Source organism: Odontesthes bonariensis, chromosome 9, assembly GCF_027942865.1.
Source record: "Odontesthes bonariensis isolate fOdoBon6 chromosome 9, fOdoBon6.hap1, whole genome shotgun sequence".
NCBI lineage: Eukaryota > Metazoa > Chordata > Actinopteri > Atheriniformes > Atherinopsidae > Odontesthes > Odontesthes bonariensis.
In genome coordinates, this window is record NC_134514.1 from 17,801,285 (window position 1) to 17,821,129 (window position 19,845).

The 19,845-nt window shown below is 42.2% G+C and overlaps 1 protein-coding gene across 1 annotated transcript in view; it reads left to right on the top strand.

The window, feature by feature from the left end:
* The first annotated feature begins 535 nt into the window (after window positions 1–535).
* LOC142388689 (uncharacterized) overlaps window positions 536–19,845 on the top strand; it is a 30,447-nt gene continuing 11,137 nt past the window's right edge. Inside the window, exons 1-19 of the mRNA XM_075474234.1 lie at window positions 536–545; window positions 2,098–2,321; window positions 2,858–3,019; window positions 3,402–3,581; window positions 3,809–3,929; window positions 4,052–4,144; window positions 4,245–4,464; window positions 4,560–4,722; window positions 5,818–6,006; window positions 6,120–6,294; window positions 6,837–6,976; window positions 8,121–8,297; window positions 9,791–9,918; window positions 10,024–10,181; window positions 10,508–10,735; window positions 11,553–11,891; window positions 15,531–15,679; window positions 17,452–17,710; window positions 19,637–19,807. Of these exons, the coding sequence (XP_075330349.1) occupies window positions 536–545; window positions 2,098–2,321; window positions 2,858–3,019; window positions 3,402–3,581; window positions 3,809–3,929; window positions 4,052–4,144; window positions 4,245–4,464; window positions 4,560–4,722; window positions 5,818–6,006; window positions 6,120–6,294; window positions 6,837–6,976; window positions 8,121–8,297; window positions 9,791–9,918; window positions 10,024–10,181; window positions 10,508–10,735; window positions 11,553–11,891; window positions 15,531–15,679; window positions 17,452–17,710; window positions 19,637–19,807 (3,286 nt within the window). The remainder of the gene's footprint in view (window positions 546–2,097; window positions 2,322–2,857; window positions 3,020–3,401; window positions 3,582–3,808; window positions 3,930–4,051; window positions 4,145–4,244; window positions 4,465–4,559; window positions 4,723–5,817; window positions 6,007–6,119; window positions 6,295–6,836; window positions 6,977–8,120; window positions 8,298–9,790; window positions 9,919–10,023; window positions 10,182–10,507; window positions 10,736–11,552; window positions 11,892–15,530; window positions 15,680–17,451; window positions 17,711–19,636; window positions 19,808–19,845) is intronic.

Here is a 19,845-nt window from a genome sequence, read left to right on the forward strand (position 1 = left end):
TTCATCCAAAATGAGATAAGAAACTTGGCAGGATTTCCAGCATTTACCTGAAAACCATGATTTCCTCTCTTTTTTTTTTAAATCTTATTTAAAGATTATGAATTGGAGTGAGTTTCATTCATCATATCTTCAGAAATTCTGTAAGAATCCATGGTATTAAGTTTTGGATCGGGTCACACGGCTCCGATTATCCTGACTTGGATGCTTGACAATCAAAACAGTTTACACACGAATGTTTGATCTGCTCCAAACAGCCCAAGCAAACACCGCTGATGACGTTAAACTACATTTTGCAAAACAAGGGATGTCAGTTGCCAACTTCCAAGGCCCTCCTGTGTACAGTATTGGACAGTTTCAGTTGTTTTACTGGTGATGAAATATTTTCATAGTTCTTGCTCTGTTTATGATCTGTTGCATTTGTGAAAACGATGGGAAGGTTTTACCTAAACTGACATAGCTATTTGGGTGAAAGTTGAAGCCTGTTCAGTTAGGTAAGTGACAAGTCGTCAATGGAGGATCAAGGTCCATGGCTACCATGACGAAATGTAGGTTATTGTACCAAAGTCCAGCGCTTGGTTAGCTACAATAACAGTGTGGAGTAAGACCTTGGTGAGTGAACGAGAAAAAAAAGCACCGTTGACAGCTTTCTGCGCTGATAAGTTATTCGTTGAACAGTTGGCATACAGTTTAATAACACACTGTATGTGCTAATAGTTTATAATTGAAGAAAATATTGCATTAAACAATTCACAACATAACTCTTGCATCGAATGGACTGGCAAACTCATTACTTTCTATATCAAAGAGCTGCGGGTTCATTTGTCATTTTAGTAGAGCAAAGGGTATTTTTCAGGCACATAGAGGTCAGCAAAATATGAACTGCCAATCAAAGGTTTATGAACACTTTACTTCAACAAGGCAAAGCATCTTTGTAGAAAATGGAAGCTACTTAAAGAAATACATGGTTCTTTAAATTATTTTAATGCATTTAATTTGGCTGGCAAATACAAAGCCTACTTATGTGAATAACCTATTTATTTGACCAGTCAGTTTTGAGCCACACAGACCTCAATCTTATGTTGCTTTCAACACAGCTTCAATCTGCTGTTAACAAGCGCATCAAAACTGACAGCAGCTATTCGTGTATTTCCTGGCTGCCAGTCAACGTGCACCCACCCCTCACTTTAAGTTGCATCGGCTGTATGATCTTCAGACCTCTGCTTGCCTCTACAGAATGAAGTGAATGTAGCTTGTGGATGGATGGATATTTATCAGAATGGTTTATTTGTTGGATCTACACCAGATGGATTGCATGATGCCCAACCTCTATATGAGCAGATGCTGGAGCTTGGTATGTGAATTTCAAAAGGAATTCAGATGCTACTCTGATGCATGTTGTGCTCCTTAAAGCAAAGCAGTGCTGATGTACATTGGGAGCCAAATCCTTAATCAGTATCATGGTAGGATTGAGAACAACAAAAAGAGTAAGAGGATCCCACAGCGCCTGGCAGCCGCTCTTTGTTTCTTTCTGCTACTGTCCAACAAGCAGTCACTCCACTGTCACTGTCACCTAAGCTTACTGGCCTTATGAATCATTCAGTGACCCGCTTAAAGGTATGCAGACAAATGAGCCTAATACATACCTTGCAGCTCTGTCTACTAAGAGGCTTCTCAGGTTGTGCTAATAGAAGAGTGGACAGGAGAATTGGGCAGGGAAGTTGCTCGCATAATCTCTACACTTGGATATGGCCAAAACGGGGAGCATGGATGAAGCGCCGCAATGCATGTTTGAAATAGGTGTAGCTTCAAGTTTGTGTGTCTTTTACCTCAGCAAGTGAACATATCAACAATGGTATGCACATGCATGTGGTTTGGGTGTTTGTGGTGGCTGTTTGCTGCGTTGCTGCATACTTTGGCTCATGGAAAAAAATTCAGTCACCATTACAAGGAGAGGCCACCGTGCCAGCCAGGTAGGCTTTTTGTGATCTGCATGCTAAGATTTCGTTTTTAAAATGAAATGATTGTAATAACTTAAAAAAGCAGAAAAAAACAACAACTATGAATTTGTATGTGAGGATATATTCTTGCAACTGTTAGGTTTCTACTGTCCGCTGGGTAGCCTCAGTCCAGTCCCCTGTCCTGAGGGGACATTTTTGCCAACTGTTGGAGCTGTGTCCATAGACAGCTGTCTGAAGTGTCCTCCTCAACACTACTGCCCTCGACCAGGATTGTATGCCTCCTTGCCCTGTGGTCCTGTGGCTCAGCAGCCTCTTTCTGGCCAGGACACATGCATCTGCCCAGGAGAGGGGCAGATTTTTCAGGTTTTGTTTACATGTTTGTTGCTCAGTATCCACTTTTATTTTGTTTATTTGATGCATTTGATTTATTTTTGATTGATTTCTTTCTGTGTAACTACAAAGTCCAAGGCTGCACTGTGAGTACCAATATTTTTACAAGACTTGCTTCCTAACTTTCTCTCAGAAACCTAACACTAAACAATCTGTAGCTTCAAGCTTCAAGCTGGATCAAGTTACTTCACAGCAGGGTCTAGTTTCCCAACCTGCTACAGCTGCCTAGGTGTTGAAGTTTCCTCTCAACAGCTCAGAATAAAGAGAATGAGATTTTTCTCTCTGGCTATTGCACTCGTGTTTGTGTGAGAGCTAATACTGAGTATACCAGACGAAGGAAGGAAGAAAGAGAAGAGGGAAAAGATACATGTTCAAATTAAATATCTATAATATGTGTATCAGGCCTTTTTCTTTTTTAATCAACTAATGAATGACCCCTTTGCCACAACAAGCTAACTGACAACAGAATGAAATGTACTGTACTATAAGTCTATTAACCTTTTCCACAGACCAGCGATGGGCGCTGCCACTGTGCCATCGGCTATCAACCCACCAGCAACGGAGACTTTTGTGTGCAACAGCTGTACAGTGTCTGCAGAGATGGGAAGTCTCGCACTCAACATGGAGACTGCTTTGACAAATATCAGTGGTCGCTTCACTGCAGACAAGAGGTTAGGCCTTGTGCAAGCTTGTCACACTGAAACAGACATACTAGAAGTAGGGCAAAGGTAACTGGTCTATCTTTCACAAAAGGATAGCAGACAGGAAACTCATTCTGAAGATATGTGAGACAACTGTGGTGTGTTTACAGAACAAACTGACAAATACACACACTATAAAATCATCGAGGGTAATGAGTGCAACCTAGATGTCTTCGCCCTTTACTCCATTAACCTGAATAGACTTTAACTGGTAAAGTCTTAATAAGTCTACTTAATATTTAACCATAAATGCTTCCCGTAACTTTTGGTTAGCAATGACTTCACTATTTATTGTACTGGGTGAGTCAAGAATTTCCATTTTATTGGCTTTGCATCGGTGACTTTCCTGCAGGTGTGCCAAACGGAGGAGGACTACCGTGGTTTTGACAGGGAGTTGGGTCTCTGTGTTTGTAGAGAGACTTCTCGCAGAGCTGCATGTGGTGGACTATGCAGGAGAAAACCAATCACTGAACTGAAACTCCACTGCCATTCAGATGGAGACATGGAGCTGGTGTGGAGCTATGACACTCAGGTGAAATATGGAAACATTGTGAAGAAAACATGCTATTTCTAAACTGGCTCAATAAAATCAAAAGGCAGCTGCAATCCTTCTTACAAACTGTCACAGAACAAACATAAAGAATAGTTTGAGCAACAATGCCGTGCTGCCTTTTATTTTCCCAACAGCGAAAGCTACACAAGTGCATCCTGTGTTACAGTGACCTAATAATGGGAAACTCTGTTATTGTGTGTCTGCAGGTGTCAGGCGTGTCTGGCAGTGTGCTGGAGATGATTTTTAAACAGTGGGACTCCCGGGGGAACCTGCAGTGCAACAGCCACCTCAACTCCTCACGTCCTGTCTACATTGTTCAGACAACAGGTGGAGACACACTTTTACACAATTAGACACGCACCCGCACACAACAGGTTTTCTGCCCAGTACCTGATTTCTGTGTAATACTTCCCCCTTCATCTGTTTTGCATCTCGCTTTTTGATTGCAGAAGCAGGATTCTTTGGCCTCCTCAGCGGTCTCCCAGAGGAACTTCAGCAACTGTTTCCTGACAGCACACAGTGGGAGCCACAGAGCTCAGCTGGTTTGTCACAACTATTTTATCAAAACATGAATAATAATGAATCAATTTCCCATGAACTAAACTACAGCAATAATAAACATACTGAATGGCTGATTTTCAGAAGAAGATTATGACTCCTTGCATGTGGTCACCAACCTCGGACATATTAGTCACGGAGGAGGAGAAATGAATTCCAGGAAGTGGAAAGAAGACGAGAGTGATACTTTGGAAAAAGAGAGACTATCAAGATTATCTGGAGTTCTGAACCCAACAGCATGTCTACATCTGGGTGATATTTTACTGTTCACTGTCAGCACACGCCACTACCCACAATATGACATGTGAGACAGATGCTTGTTTTTCATCCCTCCGCTATGAACAATTGCTTTGACCTATTCTTATCACTCAGATTAAGTCTATTCTTCATGTCTTTCAGAAAAAACTTGTACAACACGAACAGTGACTTTGACTGGGGTGTGTTCAGACTGCTTAAAGAAGAGATGACACTGTCTTGGGCTCCTCCCGCCTTCTTTTCAGTGGTCTTTAGCCAGCCTGGAGTTTACGTTTTTACACTGAGCAGCCATCCGCACAAACACTTGGTAACTAAATTTAAAATCCTACAAGCATTGAAGGTGAAGCTGTAATTCTAGTGAAAAACTATATCAATATCCCTTTTCAGAGTAGATAAAAAGAATAAAGAGTGGCCCTGAAGTGCAAAAGAAAAGGTAACATAGACTCTTTAAAACACGGTGTGTGATTTGTGAAACCTTTATTCAACTCGTGAAACTGAAGATGTATAATGGTTAAGGGGTAATAAAAGCTCCTCTTTTTAACATCTAGTATGCGAGGAAGACCAGGTCCAGCGTGTACCCTGCCTTTCACCCGAGGCAGCTGGGATAGGTTTCAAGATAAGGCAGGAATGAAAAATTAATGAATGAATGAAGTTGTGTGTCTCTGATCTGGACCTGGTCTTAAGTGCGCCATATCTTTAAAAAAATTAGTACAATGACTCCTTTTTGCATTTCCCCAAACTGAATAAAGGATTTACATGTAAAAAAAACATTTTAAAAACTTTTATTAAACTAAACGCAACATTTCATACAAAAAGTATGTAGTTTGTGGTTACAAATAAGCTCAAGAAAAGCTCTTTAAGGGGACTGAGTGTCTAAACCACACCAGAAACAGGAAATTCATTGTAATATCATGTTTTGTGAAATGTTATTGCCCTTATTCTTATGTTGTTGTTTTTTTTGCACTTCAGGGCTACCATACAAATTAGATAAGTCCCGATTAGCTAAACTGGCAGTCAAAAAAAGGAAATGCCATCGAACACATTAAGCTGATAAAATGGATCAAATTGAATTAAATTTGCCACAATGGTTGCCATATCTTAAAGATGTAATCAAAATGCAATAAACAAAACTTTATAATGTCATTTAAAAAGACATGATGTCATATGTAATCTTGGCTAATTTTCGTAATTTTTTTCCAGATTATATGTGATCCTATACTTGTCCTCTTCATGATGAAAAACAATGTATATTTCAAACTAAACAAGACCAAAAACTTCGATCAATGGATACAAGCAATTTTTGAATGTTTTAAAATTCTCAAATATACTCTGCCTTTCACTGATTCATCTGTGATATATGAACAGCAGTGTTCGACTAACTATTCAAATATCCTTTTCTCAGTATGTGCGAGTGATGCCTGAAGGTGGCCAGTGTTATGAGCCTGGCCCCTTCTTCCCTACCATCCCACGTCACGTGACTAGGATGGGAATCAGCAGGAGACGAGATCTGTTACTCCGACCAGACTGGCTGGTGACCGGAGGACTGCTGTTCGGAGCTGTGGTCATCCTCTGTTTATGTGTTACAGTGCTGGTTAGTTTACACAGGCTGCCACAAGATATAAAAAGCATATTCACTTGCTACAACCACCTCTCAAAATAGTGTTCAAAATAATGACAAAAAAACCAAACATATACCCTGTGTAGATCCTGTTCCGTGAATATGGATGGCCGGAAAAGAAGCCCATCAAAATGCAGTATCGCTTGTTGCAGTTGGCCTATCAGATGGATGACTACGCATCAAAAGGCTCAAGTGTGATCTCATTTAGGAAGACTCATCGAAAACAAAAAGCTAAAGTGACACAAGACTCCATTCAGCCAGGTGGAATATTCTTGTCAGAAATATGGACACCATACATGCTGACTCTGCTCATTTATGAAAAGCCCAAAGGCCAGTTCATTGCAAGACTTACATTTAAACATGATATGCACCAATTCAAACTAATACACCTGCAGCGTGCATGCATAACACATACCACACACACACACACACACACACACACAGGAACATTGAGGACCCCTTTGGCTTATTATGTAACACTTACTGTGACTGTAGGGAGGTGCTCCCACCCAACCAATGGCCGTTGAAAAGGCCTATGTCACAAGGCTAACATCAAAGGCAATTTCTTGGGACTGTTATTGTACTGCTTCTGATGTACTTAGATACACAGAATTATGCACCAACATTTCATATTAAACCAGATGTTCCAAAACCTTCACAAAGGTGGGTCACATGTTTCAAACTCATTAATCTTCCTCATACAGCACTTTGGAATTGCTCTTTGAAGTTCTTCTTTGGAGAGAGGTTACAAGTTTCATACTCATGTAATTTCTCTTTTTGTGCCTTTACTCTCATGATTGTAGTCTGCACAGACGCTTCAGAGGAGTTTTGGGATTATGAACACCAAGTGGATCTGGAGGCATTTAACAGTAACACCTTCTACAGCCTCCTGCTCAAACAAAGCCTGGCTGTCACTACACAACTGGGGCAGTTCACCACAGAGGTCTGCAGCTAATATTTTATGTGCAAATGAAACATGTGAAAGGACTCATCCATACCCCTTTTGTCTCCTGTAAACACACGCTGGTGCATGTCAGTTTCTCTGAAGGAGAACCTATGAAAGAGTATTCTCTTTTGGGAGCCTGGTGATTGAAAGCTGTATTTTACACATGCCCAGATTGTTTTATGTCGTGCTTGTGAATAAAATAATTCAGGAGTCGGTGTGAGGACACAATTTAAGGGGCTTTTATTTGGATTTCCCCAATGGCAGAAAAAAAATATTCTACAATAACACAACTGCAACATTTGCATGTAGTTCCCCTGAAATCCACGCATATCAGGTTGCATACTTTTTTAAAAAGGTTTTCACAATCAGGCCTGAGGACAGTTGAAGGAATTTATGCTTTGTTTTATTTTGTCGGGAAGATGAAATAGAGTTGATAAGGAAAATGCCATTTTAAGTCAGGTTTAGTCATATAACACAGCGTGATCTAAGATACAGGTACGATGTAAATCTGCTCAAAAAACTACAGTGAAATTGACATTTGCAATTATATTGACCATATGCAGGAACTTTCAGAGACAGAGCATTGACTTTATTGCAAAGGCCCCACTTAAAGAAAAAAGTGAATCTTCCTTATCTTTTAATGGAATTTTTCTTTGAGTTATTTTGACTTTCTCAGCCCGAGGTCAGAGTCTAGATGTCCTTGTTTAAAGGAAGATTCTAAGAATACCCTAACTTCATACAAACGCTGGTCCAGTTCAGTCACTTACTTCTTATCGTTCCCTTCTGTTTTCTTTCACCAGCTTTAAACTCTTTACCATATATTTCTCACTGATAAAGATCAAGTAAACAGAAACAGATTGAGTATCACAAGTGAATACTTGTTTTCTTCTTTGCAAACCCTCCTTGTCCTGTGGTCCTCCTGCTCCAACGATGAAATTGCTGGATGCAGTGTAAAAGATACAGATTGTTGTTACAGGCCTGAGGACAGCTGAAGTGAAAAAGATGTAAGAGGAGATGGCATCCCACAAACGTGCATACCCCAGTGTTGGTTAGATGCGTGCCAGCTACATCTCAGACATGTGATCTGATCATTAAAGTCTTACGATGACACTGTTCTCAATATTTGCTTGTTTGTATCCAGGTAAAGGAGCTATATCAGGGTGTGCTTGGGAAACTGCAGCTACTCCACCCACGCATGATTGTGGAGGAGAGGGTGGGGGAGAGTTATGAGAGGATAAGGAGGGAGATGGAGAGAGAGGTGGTGCGACGCAAGACATTGGCTTCACAGCTGAGGGCTCTACTCGACAGTCAGTTGCAGGTTAATATCATAGTCTATTACATACATCATTGAAAATAGTTGGTTTAATTCATAAATCACCAAATAAAGGGAAATACAAGGAATAAAAGATGCAGTAATTCATAAAAGAAAACACAGGTTTTTTTGTGTTTGGACAGAATCTGTTGATTGTGTTTTATGTTTTTTTTTTTTTGTCGGGCTGATGAAATAGAATTAATCAGGAAAATGCTATTTTAAGTCAGCCTTAGTTATATAACACAGCGTAATCTATTATACAGTACTGTGTAAAGGTCTTGAGCCACCCCTCATTTCTTTATACATTGTCACTAAAGGGGAAGTTAGGGCTTTATGTTATTGAAACATGTGCAAACATAAATGTAAATACAGTACAGTATGAGGCAACAGATTGTGCAATTCTAACAAGCTTGAAAGTCATTATTTGCTAGGACCACCTTTGTTCTTTATCCTAGTCTGAACCCACTTAGACAATCTCTCTTGTAATATCTTTATGTCATCTTCAGGAATAGTTTTCAATGCTTCCTGGACGACATTTCAAAGCTTTTTTTTGGATATTGGCTGCCTTATGTTCCATTTTTTTGTCTAGATGATCCCACACTTCAATAATGTTGAGGTCCAGGCTCTTGAGAGGATTCATGACTCCATAGGACCTCTTGCCACTGATTTTCAGCCTAGTTCTTGTGCCATTTGGCATACATCAGCCTGTTTGCCTTTCTTTAAGAATGACTTATTGACAACCACCTTTCCATAGAGACCATTTCTGATGAGGCTACAGTGAAGTGTAGATGGATCAATTAAGGGACAGATGCACCTTTCAGGTGCTGTGTCAGGTCTTTGTTGATGTTCTGTCCCAATTTCATCACCTTCAGATATTGTTAATCTGCTATAGATGTATTTTAAGGCCTGCTACTTCAAAGGATACACTGCACCCCATGCTGAGGTAAGTTTTCAGCAATTAGCTCTTTGGGAATAACCTAACAAATGTACTATTTCGTGTCAGTCAGACTATGGTATCTTTGGCTTTTTTCATGGATGCAATTATAAAATGGGAACAAATGATGTACCTTTAACACAGGCTGCTGTATCTAAAGATACAATTTAGAATGTTTTTTTTGGTAAGGTGTTTGTCACGTGTTGATTCAACACTGATTTATCCCTTTACTGCAGTGACTTTTTCTATGCTTGACTGATGGACTGAAAATGCAAGGAAAGGAACCCACTGTCCAAAGAAAAACTTTGAAACACCCAGAGAACTAATCTTAGAGACCACTTTAAAGACTGTAAGAGGGTATCCTTGGAAGGTATCCTTGGAAGCTAAAGAAGAAACTAAAGCTTAAGCTTTAGAGAAATAAGCAGAGGCTCAACACGTTTGCATGGTGCTGTAATTCAGTCAGCAATAGCAAATTCTAAATAATGCAGGTCCAAATAACAAAATATGTGAAATTATTACACAAGCTAAGAGTGCCACTGGACCGGCTGTGTTTGGTTGCCTCCAGGTTCTGATGAGAGAGCAGCAGGCCAAGCAGAGGGTTTACAGCATGTTTATGTCTCAGCTCAGAGAGTGCACAAGACTCCTGTCCAAGATTTACAACAACCAGCCCTCCTTTGAGCTACACCAGCAAATGTAAAAGTCTGCCAGTTTTTTCATGAGCATCAATAACATGTAGTAAAACATAACTTTGCATTAAATTCCATCAAATCTTCAACCATTTTTTTCTCTAATTTTCAGTATGATTCAGAAGCTGATGTCCCTTGTGGATGAGATGGGAGAGCTTTTGTCAGCAGAATGCCACCGGCAGGGGGCATGGGGGTTGTTGGGTGAGGGTACAGGGGCCAAACTGCTTTGCACTGACACTGGAACTGTCCTGACCAAAGATGACATCTTTGGTGAGTAGAACGCCCATGCGTGACACGGCTTCCTGAATCTTACACAAACAACACCATCTACTGTTAAAGAAGTGTCCTACAGTAGAGAGGCAGCCCAAGAAAATCCAGACAATTTTTACTCAGATAACAATCATTTAGATGGAAAAAAATATACAAAATGAGATTCTGATTTAAACAATTTTTTTGCATTCAAAGTATTTTTTAAACACAATGTTGATTTGGTGCTGTTGATTTCGGTACCTAGCATGCAAGTGAGCCTTGATAATTTTAACAATTTTCATTTGGATGATTTCTTTACAATTATTTCCTTTTCTTGCTCACTCTAGGTCCTGATGGATCTTTGCGTCTGTCTCGGGCCGTCCACTATGATTCAGCCACAGGCCTCGTAAGGCCAAAGGCTCACAGCCATATGCTGCTGAGCAGCGGTCATACCATGGCAGTGCCCCCTGATTTCTTCATCCACCCTCAGACTGGCAGAGTTATGCCCATCGCTGGCAATGTGGCCTATGATCCTGCGAGCTCTACGTTAGTGTTCACCACTGACCTTTGCTCAGGTAACGTGAACAATGTTTGGCTTGGTTGGAAACGTTTTTGTGCATTTCAGATTGACATCAGTGAAAGCTTTAACAATACCCTTATAAGCATAATGAACTGCAGGGCGAAATGCTGTGACACACCGTTCTGCATCACCAGAGATGTTTTAGAGGCAGGGCAAGGGTCTTTTAATTGTTTTAATTTGCTGCATATTTGAAGGTGTGGACATAAGAGGCTAATCTCATCTGTCTCTCTCTGGCCTGCTGCCTGTGAACTAGATATTGCTTATTTCAACTATTTCAATTGATGTCCCTGTTCCTAAAATGCATCCAGAAGAGAGAGGATTGAGGGGTGAGGCTTCAAGCAAGGATACACCAGTGACATCTGATGACGGCATGACACATTAATCCCAAATTGTAAACTGAATTAAAAGTAAATGTATATTTGTAGGGCTGCATGGTGGTAGGATGGTTAGCACTGTTGCCTCATAACAAGAGGGTTCCTGGTTTGAATCCCGACTGGAGCCTCTCTGTGTGTAGTTTGTATGTTCCACCGTGTATGGGTGGGTTCTCTCTGGGTACTCTGGCTTTCTTCCACAGCCCAAAAACATGCATGTCAGTTTAATTCTCTTTGTGGCCCTGTGATGGACTGGCAACCCATCTTGCCCAATAACAGCGGGGATAAGGTCCAGCCCCCCCCGAGACCCTGAATTGGATAAAGTGGGTATAGAAAATGGATGTATAGATGGACGGATTGTATTGTTCAGATTGATGACATTCGAGTTCCAATAACAGGCCTTCCTCCTATACCGCCAATTTGTGCCACTTTTTATTCCAGGTGACAACAGAAAGTGGGACAGTCCCCTTCTTCCTTTCATTCCCTACCCAACCTCCTGCCACTCGGACCAGCCTTTGCCAAGCATTAGAGTCAAAGGCCTCAGACCGGGCCAGAGACTCCAACTGGGTATTCCCATGGCAGAGCCAGACACAGGGATCCCGGTACCCATTCTGGCAGTAACCATCCACCCACAAACTGGATTAGTGTACCCACTGGGCGGACTGCATGTCTGCCCACTCAGCCGCCTGCCACAGCCCATACAGATTGGTTATCCCATGCTTGACTCAAGGACAGGGAACGTTGTGCTCAGTATTGGGGTCACTTTAGATCCATTAACAGGTGAGTACACAAAAAAAATCTAAATCTGTACTGTCCGTTAAACTTGTGGTGGTGTAATGCTCTGCATCTACATCTCATCATGCATTCTGTCAGCTATACAGCAAACTTTTAATACTGCCTAGCAAACAGTATGTGATTCAAAACTTGCTTTGATTGCCAACAAAACTTGTTGGATACTCTGTTTTATCCTCCTGAAGACTCAAACTTTGCTATTGTTGTTGTTGTTTATAAAAATATTCTTGGTCTACTCCCAACTTATCTAAAGATGTCTATCCTCCAAAACGGGAATTTACATCTTTGTACCAATGAGCTAATCCTGTCATCTATCACCATTGTCCATACTGAATTTGGAGAGAAAGCATTTAAGCATGCTGCTCCTTCTGCTTGGGTTGAATTGCAAAAATGACTTGAATATTTGGGAGCTGGTTTCACTGAACAATCTTAAACAAATGTAACCCCACCAAGGGTACTACACAGGTAGGGATATTCAATGATAGAATTAACAAAAGGGAGGAGACTGATGTGCAAAATAAATATAATTTGTTTTATTAAATCGCTGTTTCAAAAAGGAGAGAAATGGAGAGTTACTGTATTTTATTAACAATTAATCAAATTAAAGCAACACTATGTAACAATTCTACCTTAAAATAACAGCTTGAAAAAAATTGTGCGGCTAGAATGAGTTTTAATATTACGATTGACCTGTCTCCCATGCCCCTCGGGGGTCTGAGTTGGAAAAACTGCGCTATGTAACTTTGCTGGAGCGGCCCGGTGGCGGCCCGGTAGCTGAGCGGAAGTACTTCGACTTGCTTTCTGGCACTCCTACCACAGACCCCTCCCACGCTCCCAGGTATAAGGCTAAGCTAGCGCAACATTGTCAGTACGATCATCACGGCAGAGGCACCGAAGAAACTGAAGAACACATTGACTGATGAAGCAAGGAAGAGAAAGAGAGAGGCCGATAAAGCAAGAGACCGGACTAGAGTTCCTCTCGGAACAGCTTTTACTCGTTGGCGAGAGCTGAAAGCAACATTTGGATACAAGTTCGATTCAGAGCTAGCCACCTTTCTGCTGGATTAGTAAGTAGCTTATTTGCTGCCATGCTTTGTGCTGTGTTGTACTTGCTTGATGTTTCACTGTGTTCGGAAAGTGACTCGCTAGTTTGTTATAACTGAGGACCCAGCCCGACGACCCGCTCGGGAGAACCGGCGCCGCGATCTCTCGGCAGGACACCAACCACAGGCGCCCCGCAGCTGAAACGGAGCCGCGGCCCAGCTGTGGAGCGCCTGCAGCCGGCGTCCCACCGAGAGATCACGGCGCCGGTCCTCCCGTGGCGGCCGCTTCCAGCGGTGTTTCAGGCCCACCAGGACCCAGTTTGGTGGCCTGCTCGGGAGGACCGGTGCCGTGATCTCTCGGCGGGACGCCGGCTGCAGGCGCTCCGCAGCTGGGCCGCGGCTCCGTTTCAGCTGCGGGACGCCTGTGGCATGGTGTCCTGCCGAGAGATCGCGGCGCCGGTCCTCCCGAGCGGTGCGAATATTCGCATCGCGTTTGGTGTGAACGCACCGTAAAACATTTGATTACTCTTACCTTCTCAGTCGACATAGATTGCACCTTCTGACTCCTCGCCGGTTAGTCAACAAACGTGAAATGTGAAAGTGAAAGGGTGTTGTATTTACGACAGTGTCGTATCCGTCCAAGCCTGTAGGGGGAGCTCCAGTTCTGGCTTTTTGAGAAGTTATATTGTACCGCTTTAATAAAATAAACAACGTGCTTCCAAAAGTATTAATGGTTGAAACACAGGCTGTGGCTGTGACCCCCAGAGGAATATGCCCAGTAGTACACCTAACCCCACTAATAAATACTATTTTACTGCACACCAATGGGGGCACACCAAAGGCCGTACACTACACACTAGTAGCCAACTCAAGGGCTGTACACTACACAACAAGAGACAACTCGGGCTATTCACACAGCAAGCAAGTACACAGCACACCTGAGGGGTGCAACTACTAAACCTACTTCCCCAAGCTACCCAGCCACAGCACTGACCAAAATAAATGTAACAAAAACAGAAATAAAGAAAAGATAAACATAAACACAAGGTTAGAAAGGAGGTGGTTTCACAAGTACGACAGACTAGCGAGCCTGTTGTTCACGTTCTAGGTTCTTGGGAAATTAACCTAAAAATAGTACATTAAAAACAGTGGTTGCATTAACCGTCTATAAAACACCACAAGAGAAAAGAATAAAATCATTAGTCTCACACTTCTACATAATAAGTTAAAATGAAATATACCACGATGTGTATGTAACCTAAATACCTTGTTTACGTGCAGTTTGCCTTTGCTTTCCATCCGGGTCAGCGTAAGGAAATGGCAACCTAGTAGCAGCAATAAGTCAACATTATTATTTCAATAAGATACACACACTGGCGCTACGGCCAAACATACACATACAACTTTAAAACATCTTGTTTAGGTTACCTTCACAGTCGCAATCAATGTGTGCAAAACAGGCTCTTAGAAAAGAAAACATGTTATATTAAAACTGCGAGCAGTGATATCGGCCCTCGCAGCCAAGCGCAGCTCCGGCCTTGCGACCGCCTGAGTGCCGGCACCGCCGCCCCGACGTGGTCAAAAACGCTGTCACGCGTCTCCCGAACCCGTCCACCAGAACGAGCGTGCAACGAATCTCCCAAATCGCCTTCAGTCCGCGACAGTACGACACCAGTGGCACGTGTTCAAAGTTGGAGCGATATCTCAGCTTCCAGACAGGAGTTACCGTCACTTCCTGTTTTGTGGGGGCGGGGTTTAGCGACGTCAGAAATGTACCACGCCAACGTGTCAAGCGCTGCTCCGTAATGATGCACCAAAAATATGGTGCAGATCGGATGATGTCTCAAGGAGATATAGATGTTTACATGATATAGGGGGCGCACTGGAGTCACACTTCAATATAATCCTATTGGGCTCTTTAGATGTGAACAAAGGTCATTCATATCTAGTTTGGTTCAAATCGGATGATGCATGTGAGATTTAGAGCCGAACGTATGCAAACGGCGAGGGATTGGAATGTGCCATTCTGCCACGCCCACACTCTTTTGTAGGTCCTGACAAGACGCACAGGTGTGCTGAGTTTCATGTGTGCCGCAAAGATACGGCAGCCTACTTACTTAATAATCGATGGAAACCTGCGACGGTACCCGTGTAACTGAAGTAGGATTTCCTCACCGCCGGCGCAGCTAAAGTGTACAAGTGCTTCTCTCAGCGTATGCCGCGTCAATGTGGTTTTGAGAGAACAATAGATGTGATGGAACTACCGGAGACCGTCATGTCACGTGACAAGCTATTGAGAGACCTACCTAAGATTTAAAGGGCCAGGGCCAGCGCCCCTCATCACACTAATTTGAAACATATTAGAAGCAGATTTATCTTGTTGTAAATTCTATATTTGGCCCCTCTGACCTGTGATGAGTGTGGTGTTATTTATATCTACATGTGAAAATTATTTTGTGTTCTGTTGAGTTTGTCGCTGCTGCCCATCTTGGCCAGGACACTCTTGAAAAATAAATTTCAAATTGAATTATTTGACATTTATTTCAAATGAAAATGAACTAAAATGTTTGGTGTGTCTGTGCAGGAGATGTGCTGCCAGTAGGTGGGGTCTTGCTGGCAGAGTCCTTCATTGAACCTCTGAGCGGGCGGATGGTGAGAGTGGGAGGGGCCAGCATCAGGGCTGGACAGCTGTTGCCCAATGCAGGAGGATACCAATCTTTGCTGGACAGCAAGGTGTTTGAAGTTACTTGCCTTTGACTACATCTGAAAATTGAGTGAGATTAATTAAAACGTGTGAAATAAGAAGCAATATACACTTTATTAACTTTCTCTCCCACACGGCCCTTTTAAAGGAATGGTTCGGCGTAAAATGATAATTTGAGCATCACATGGTCATGCCACATAATTTATATGGGTGATGAGCCTTTCTCCTAAAGACCGCGGCATTCCGAAGTTGGCTATTTTGAAGTGTTTTGTTAGAAACGCAGCCAATGCAACTGTACGGGTAGCCTGGGTGCCAGCCAAACTTAGCCCCGCCCATAAAAGATTTGGTCGGGAAGTTCGGTCTGGCTCTGCTCAGTTGGGAAATCATTATGCCCGACCAAGAATTGGTCGGACCAATCAGATTGCCAGGGCGGGCTTTATACGATGATGGACAGATGATCAACAGGGACATTATCAAGTACGTCACTAAAGAGATGAACATGGCTGCCGCTGGAGAGCTAGGGTGTGTAGATTCTGCCATCGAGTCTGTTCTACAGGATCTCCACATTGCATTCATTTTGAAAGACGAACAGAGGAACGCAATAAAGGCTTTTATCGATAGAAAAGATGTTTTTGCCGTCCTTCCTACAACAAATGTGTGTCGCTTAATCTACGTCACATACTACGTTGCTCTGATTGGTTGTAGGTCTATCCAATTGAGCGAAGAGGCATTTTTTCTCCTGGTTCGGTTGAAACACGCCCCATACTCAAAACTCTATTGAGCGGTATCAGACTCACATTCTGACTAGAATAGTGAGTATGACGTAGTCAGGCTACTGTACGGGGCCAATTTGGAAAATATAAGAAATCGGTTGTTTTTCCGCGATAAACAAGCTCAAAAGCGCTACATACTTCAGCTGTGTCATAACAAAGGCCTCGTCAAGCAAACCGAGGCACAGAGAAGTTCATCGGACCACACAGCCTTTCACTGGCTTGTGTTTTCACCGGTTGTCGTACCGAGCAGAAGCGCCCACTGACGCTTGCTCCGCACATCTCTGTTGTTCCTCCCGTTCCCGCAACTCCTCGTCTGTAGGCTATATTCAGGCTCAAACAAGTATGGTTGGCCTTCAAACGCAAATGGCTCGTCTTCGAAAAAATTATGGTCGTCTTCTGCCATATTTGCGTCTCAGCCTCCCTTTGATAACTTGAAGCAGGAGTTGGAACTACCGGTGATGCCTCAAAAAACACAAGCCAGTGAAAGGCTGATTGGTCCGATGAACTTGTCTGTGCTTCGGTTTGCTTGACGAGGCTTTTGTTATGACACAGCTGAAGTATGTAGCGCTTTTGAGCTTGTTTATCGCGGAAAAACAACCGATTTCTTATATTTTCCAAATTGGCCCCGTACAGTTGCATTGGCTGCGTTTCTAACAAAACACTTCAAAATAGCCAACTTCGGAATGCCGCGGTCTTTCGGAGAAAGGCTCATCACCCATATAAATTATGTGGCATGACCATGTGATGCTCAAATGATCATTTTACGCCGAACCGTTCCTTTAAGGGCATTTCACATTTTCTTTTTTCCTGTGGCACAAACATTCTGAACTATGGCAGCAACCTGTGACAAAATGATCATATCACAAAGTATATTGGGGGAGCTATACCTGGAGGCATGACGCACATATTATATTTGAAATATTACAATTAAGAATTCATGATATGAGAGACATAGTAATAGATGTATTCAGCTAATGTTTGATTTAAAAAAAAATCCCTTGAGTGAAAGTCACATTTGTTTCACTCAGGTCCTGGCAGCGATGCCAAAGGTTTTGGATCTTCTGAAGTCACTAACTGAGGACTGGGGCTCAGATCCAACTTTGAAACATCTACAGCCCAGTTCAGGCAACGAGAATGCCATTGGTCGACAAGATCATCTTCTTGCTGGGACCAAGGATCTCGAGGAAGCCTGGGGAAGGAGCCTGCACTGCCAGCTGCAGCTGCAGACCAGGTTGGAGATGCTGCTGGACTGGGCTGTGGGTGTCCAGCAGGATGGAGGCTCTCTCGGTGAGGAGATGTTTGAGTGTGTGTAATTTTTTTATGGTCACCACGCCACAATCCCTGACTTTTCTTATAGCTCCAATTCTGCCTCTGTCTTTCTGCTCATCCTTGCTTCTTCCTCTTACTTCCTTTGTTACTGATCTATTTATCCTGGAGATGAGAAATATCTCATCTACATATGTCCGCTACATGTACTTTTGGAGTTATATGCCATCTGATAAAATACTATTTATAAATAATTTACTCATTGTTTCATATAACTGGGACGAGATAGCTAATTTACATCTCTGCTTGCATGGCAAGTGAAAGAATGAAGAAAACAATACAAGAGAACACACAAATATAGATAAACCAAGAGCTTACAAATAGAACATCAAACTGGTCCTAAAGATTGTTCTCTCTTCACATTTTCATGCTAATGTCTTTTCATGACACCAACATAAATATGCTCAAGTGTGTACAGAGTAATATGATGAACAGAATTGTACAGCTGCCTTGTCCTCAGTACACCCTAACAATATCACAGTTTTATGTGATGAAAGAAAAGTGGCTGGTAATCAAAGAGAATTCAATGTTGCAAGAACACATAACATAATGCAGGTATAACTCAGAAAGTCGCAATTTGCATGTTTATTACACGAGAAGTCATTGGTTCAGTCAACAGGAAATCAAAACTCATGTTTGGGTTATTAGTATTTGGGTTATTAAGGAGGAATTTGTTTTCCTCTGTTTGTAGACTGTTCTTCATTTGGCTTTTTGTTTCTTGCATCTTTTACGATTTGCCCTAGTTGTTGTTGTTTTTGTTGTTTTTTTAAATGAAATTTTAAGCCTAAAAGTCATTAAAATAAACTAGAGGAAGATGTTTGTTTTTGTGATACCCTTTGGGTGTCATTGAAATATTTTTAGTTTAATGTTAAATCATTGCTGCGGCAATATGAGCTTGAAGGTTTTTTTTGTTAGCACATGGCAGAGATCACATGATCGCATGTTTTGTTGTGATACCAGTCCTGTGACTTTGTTTCTCTACTTGAGGCCAAGCTCATCATGGTCTCCGCATGTAGCTTACTTTAGAAGACTATTTTCAGCTCATGTGGTTGTATGGTTATGGGAATTTTGCTTGATAGTCTGCTTAATTACCTCCGCCAAGGAGGTTATGTGATCGCCCGAGTTTGTCTGTTGGTTTGTCTGGATGTCTGGATGTTCGTTCGTTCGTCTGTTCGTGCTGCAATCTTGCGACCTGCCACAAGGTGGCGCGACCTCCACAAGGTGGCGCGACCTCAAGGTGCCACAGCCAAACAGAGCCAAAGCCAGACAGAATGCATAGTGCGCGGATTGAATGCATATTGCGCGGATTTGCTGTAATTAGCACAACAAAAGATTGCAACGGCAAGCCAGTGTGCATAACTGCATATAGCGTAATAATAACGGCGAACACTGCTTCCCGACAAAACATTATAATAATAATAATAATAATAATAATAATTAATAACGACGAACACTGCTGTTCAATAATGAATAGGGAGAAGGGAATGCCTCTTCTGCTGACAGCGCCAAGAACAAGTAGCCCACATCAGGAACGTATGTCCATACATGGCTCGCTATCCACAGGTAGGTTGGCGGTTGGCGGAGGTCTGCACTCTCTGAGTGCATTTCTAGTTTAGTATCTTCTAGTGTTTAGTATATTTTACGTAAAGTGCCATTTAAACTGTTTAATTTACCTCAATTTAACTTCTCAATAATTTATTTGATTACTTTGGCTAGAAGTAATTTGATATTAGCTAAAGAAAACATCTCTAAACGGTGTGACCACTCAAGAGATAATAGAAATGTGCTGTTTCTCCAGCCCTGGTTTAAAAACAAAGGTTGTGTCAAATGAGTTCTTCTTTTTAATTTGCAAGAAACTAAAAATGCTTTTTGTGCTGTCAAAATTAGGAGAGATGCCTCTGCCAGGTTCAGACACCTGTGTAGCAGCTCTGCTGGGGATGGACTACACTGACCCCATGGGATCTGGTCTTAGTGTTCCTGTGCTCGGGTGTCAGACTGATCCAGTCTCTGGGGATACAATCCCGTTGGCTGGCACTATGGAGGATCCAGATGGAAAAGGCACCATGATGACACAAGCTATTGCACATGTTCACATG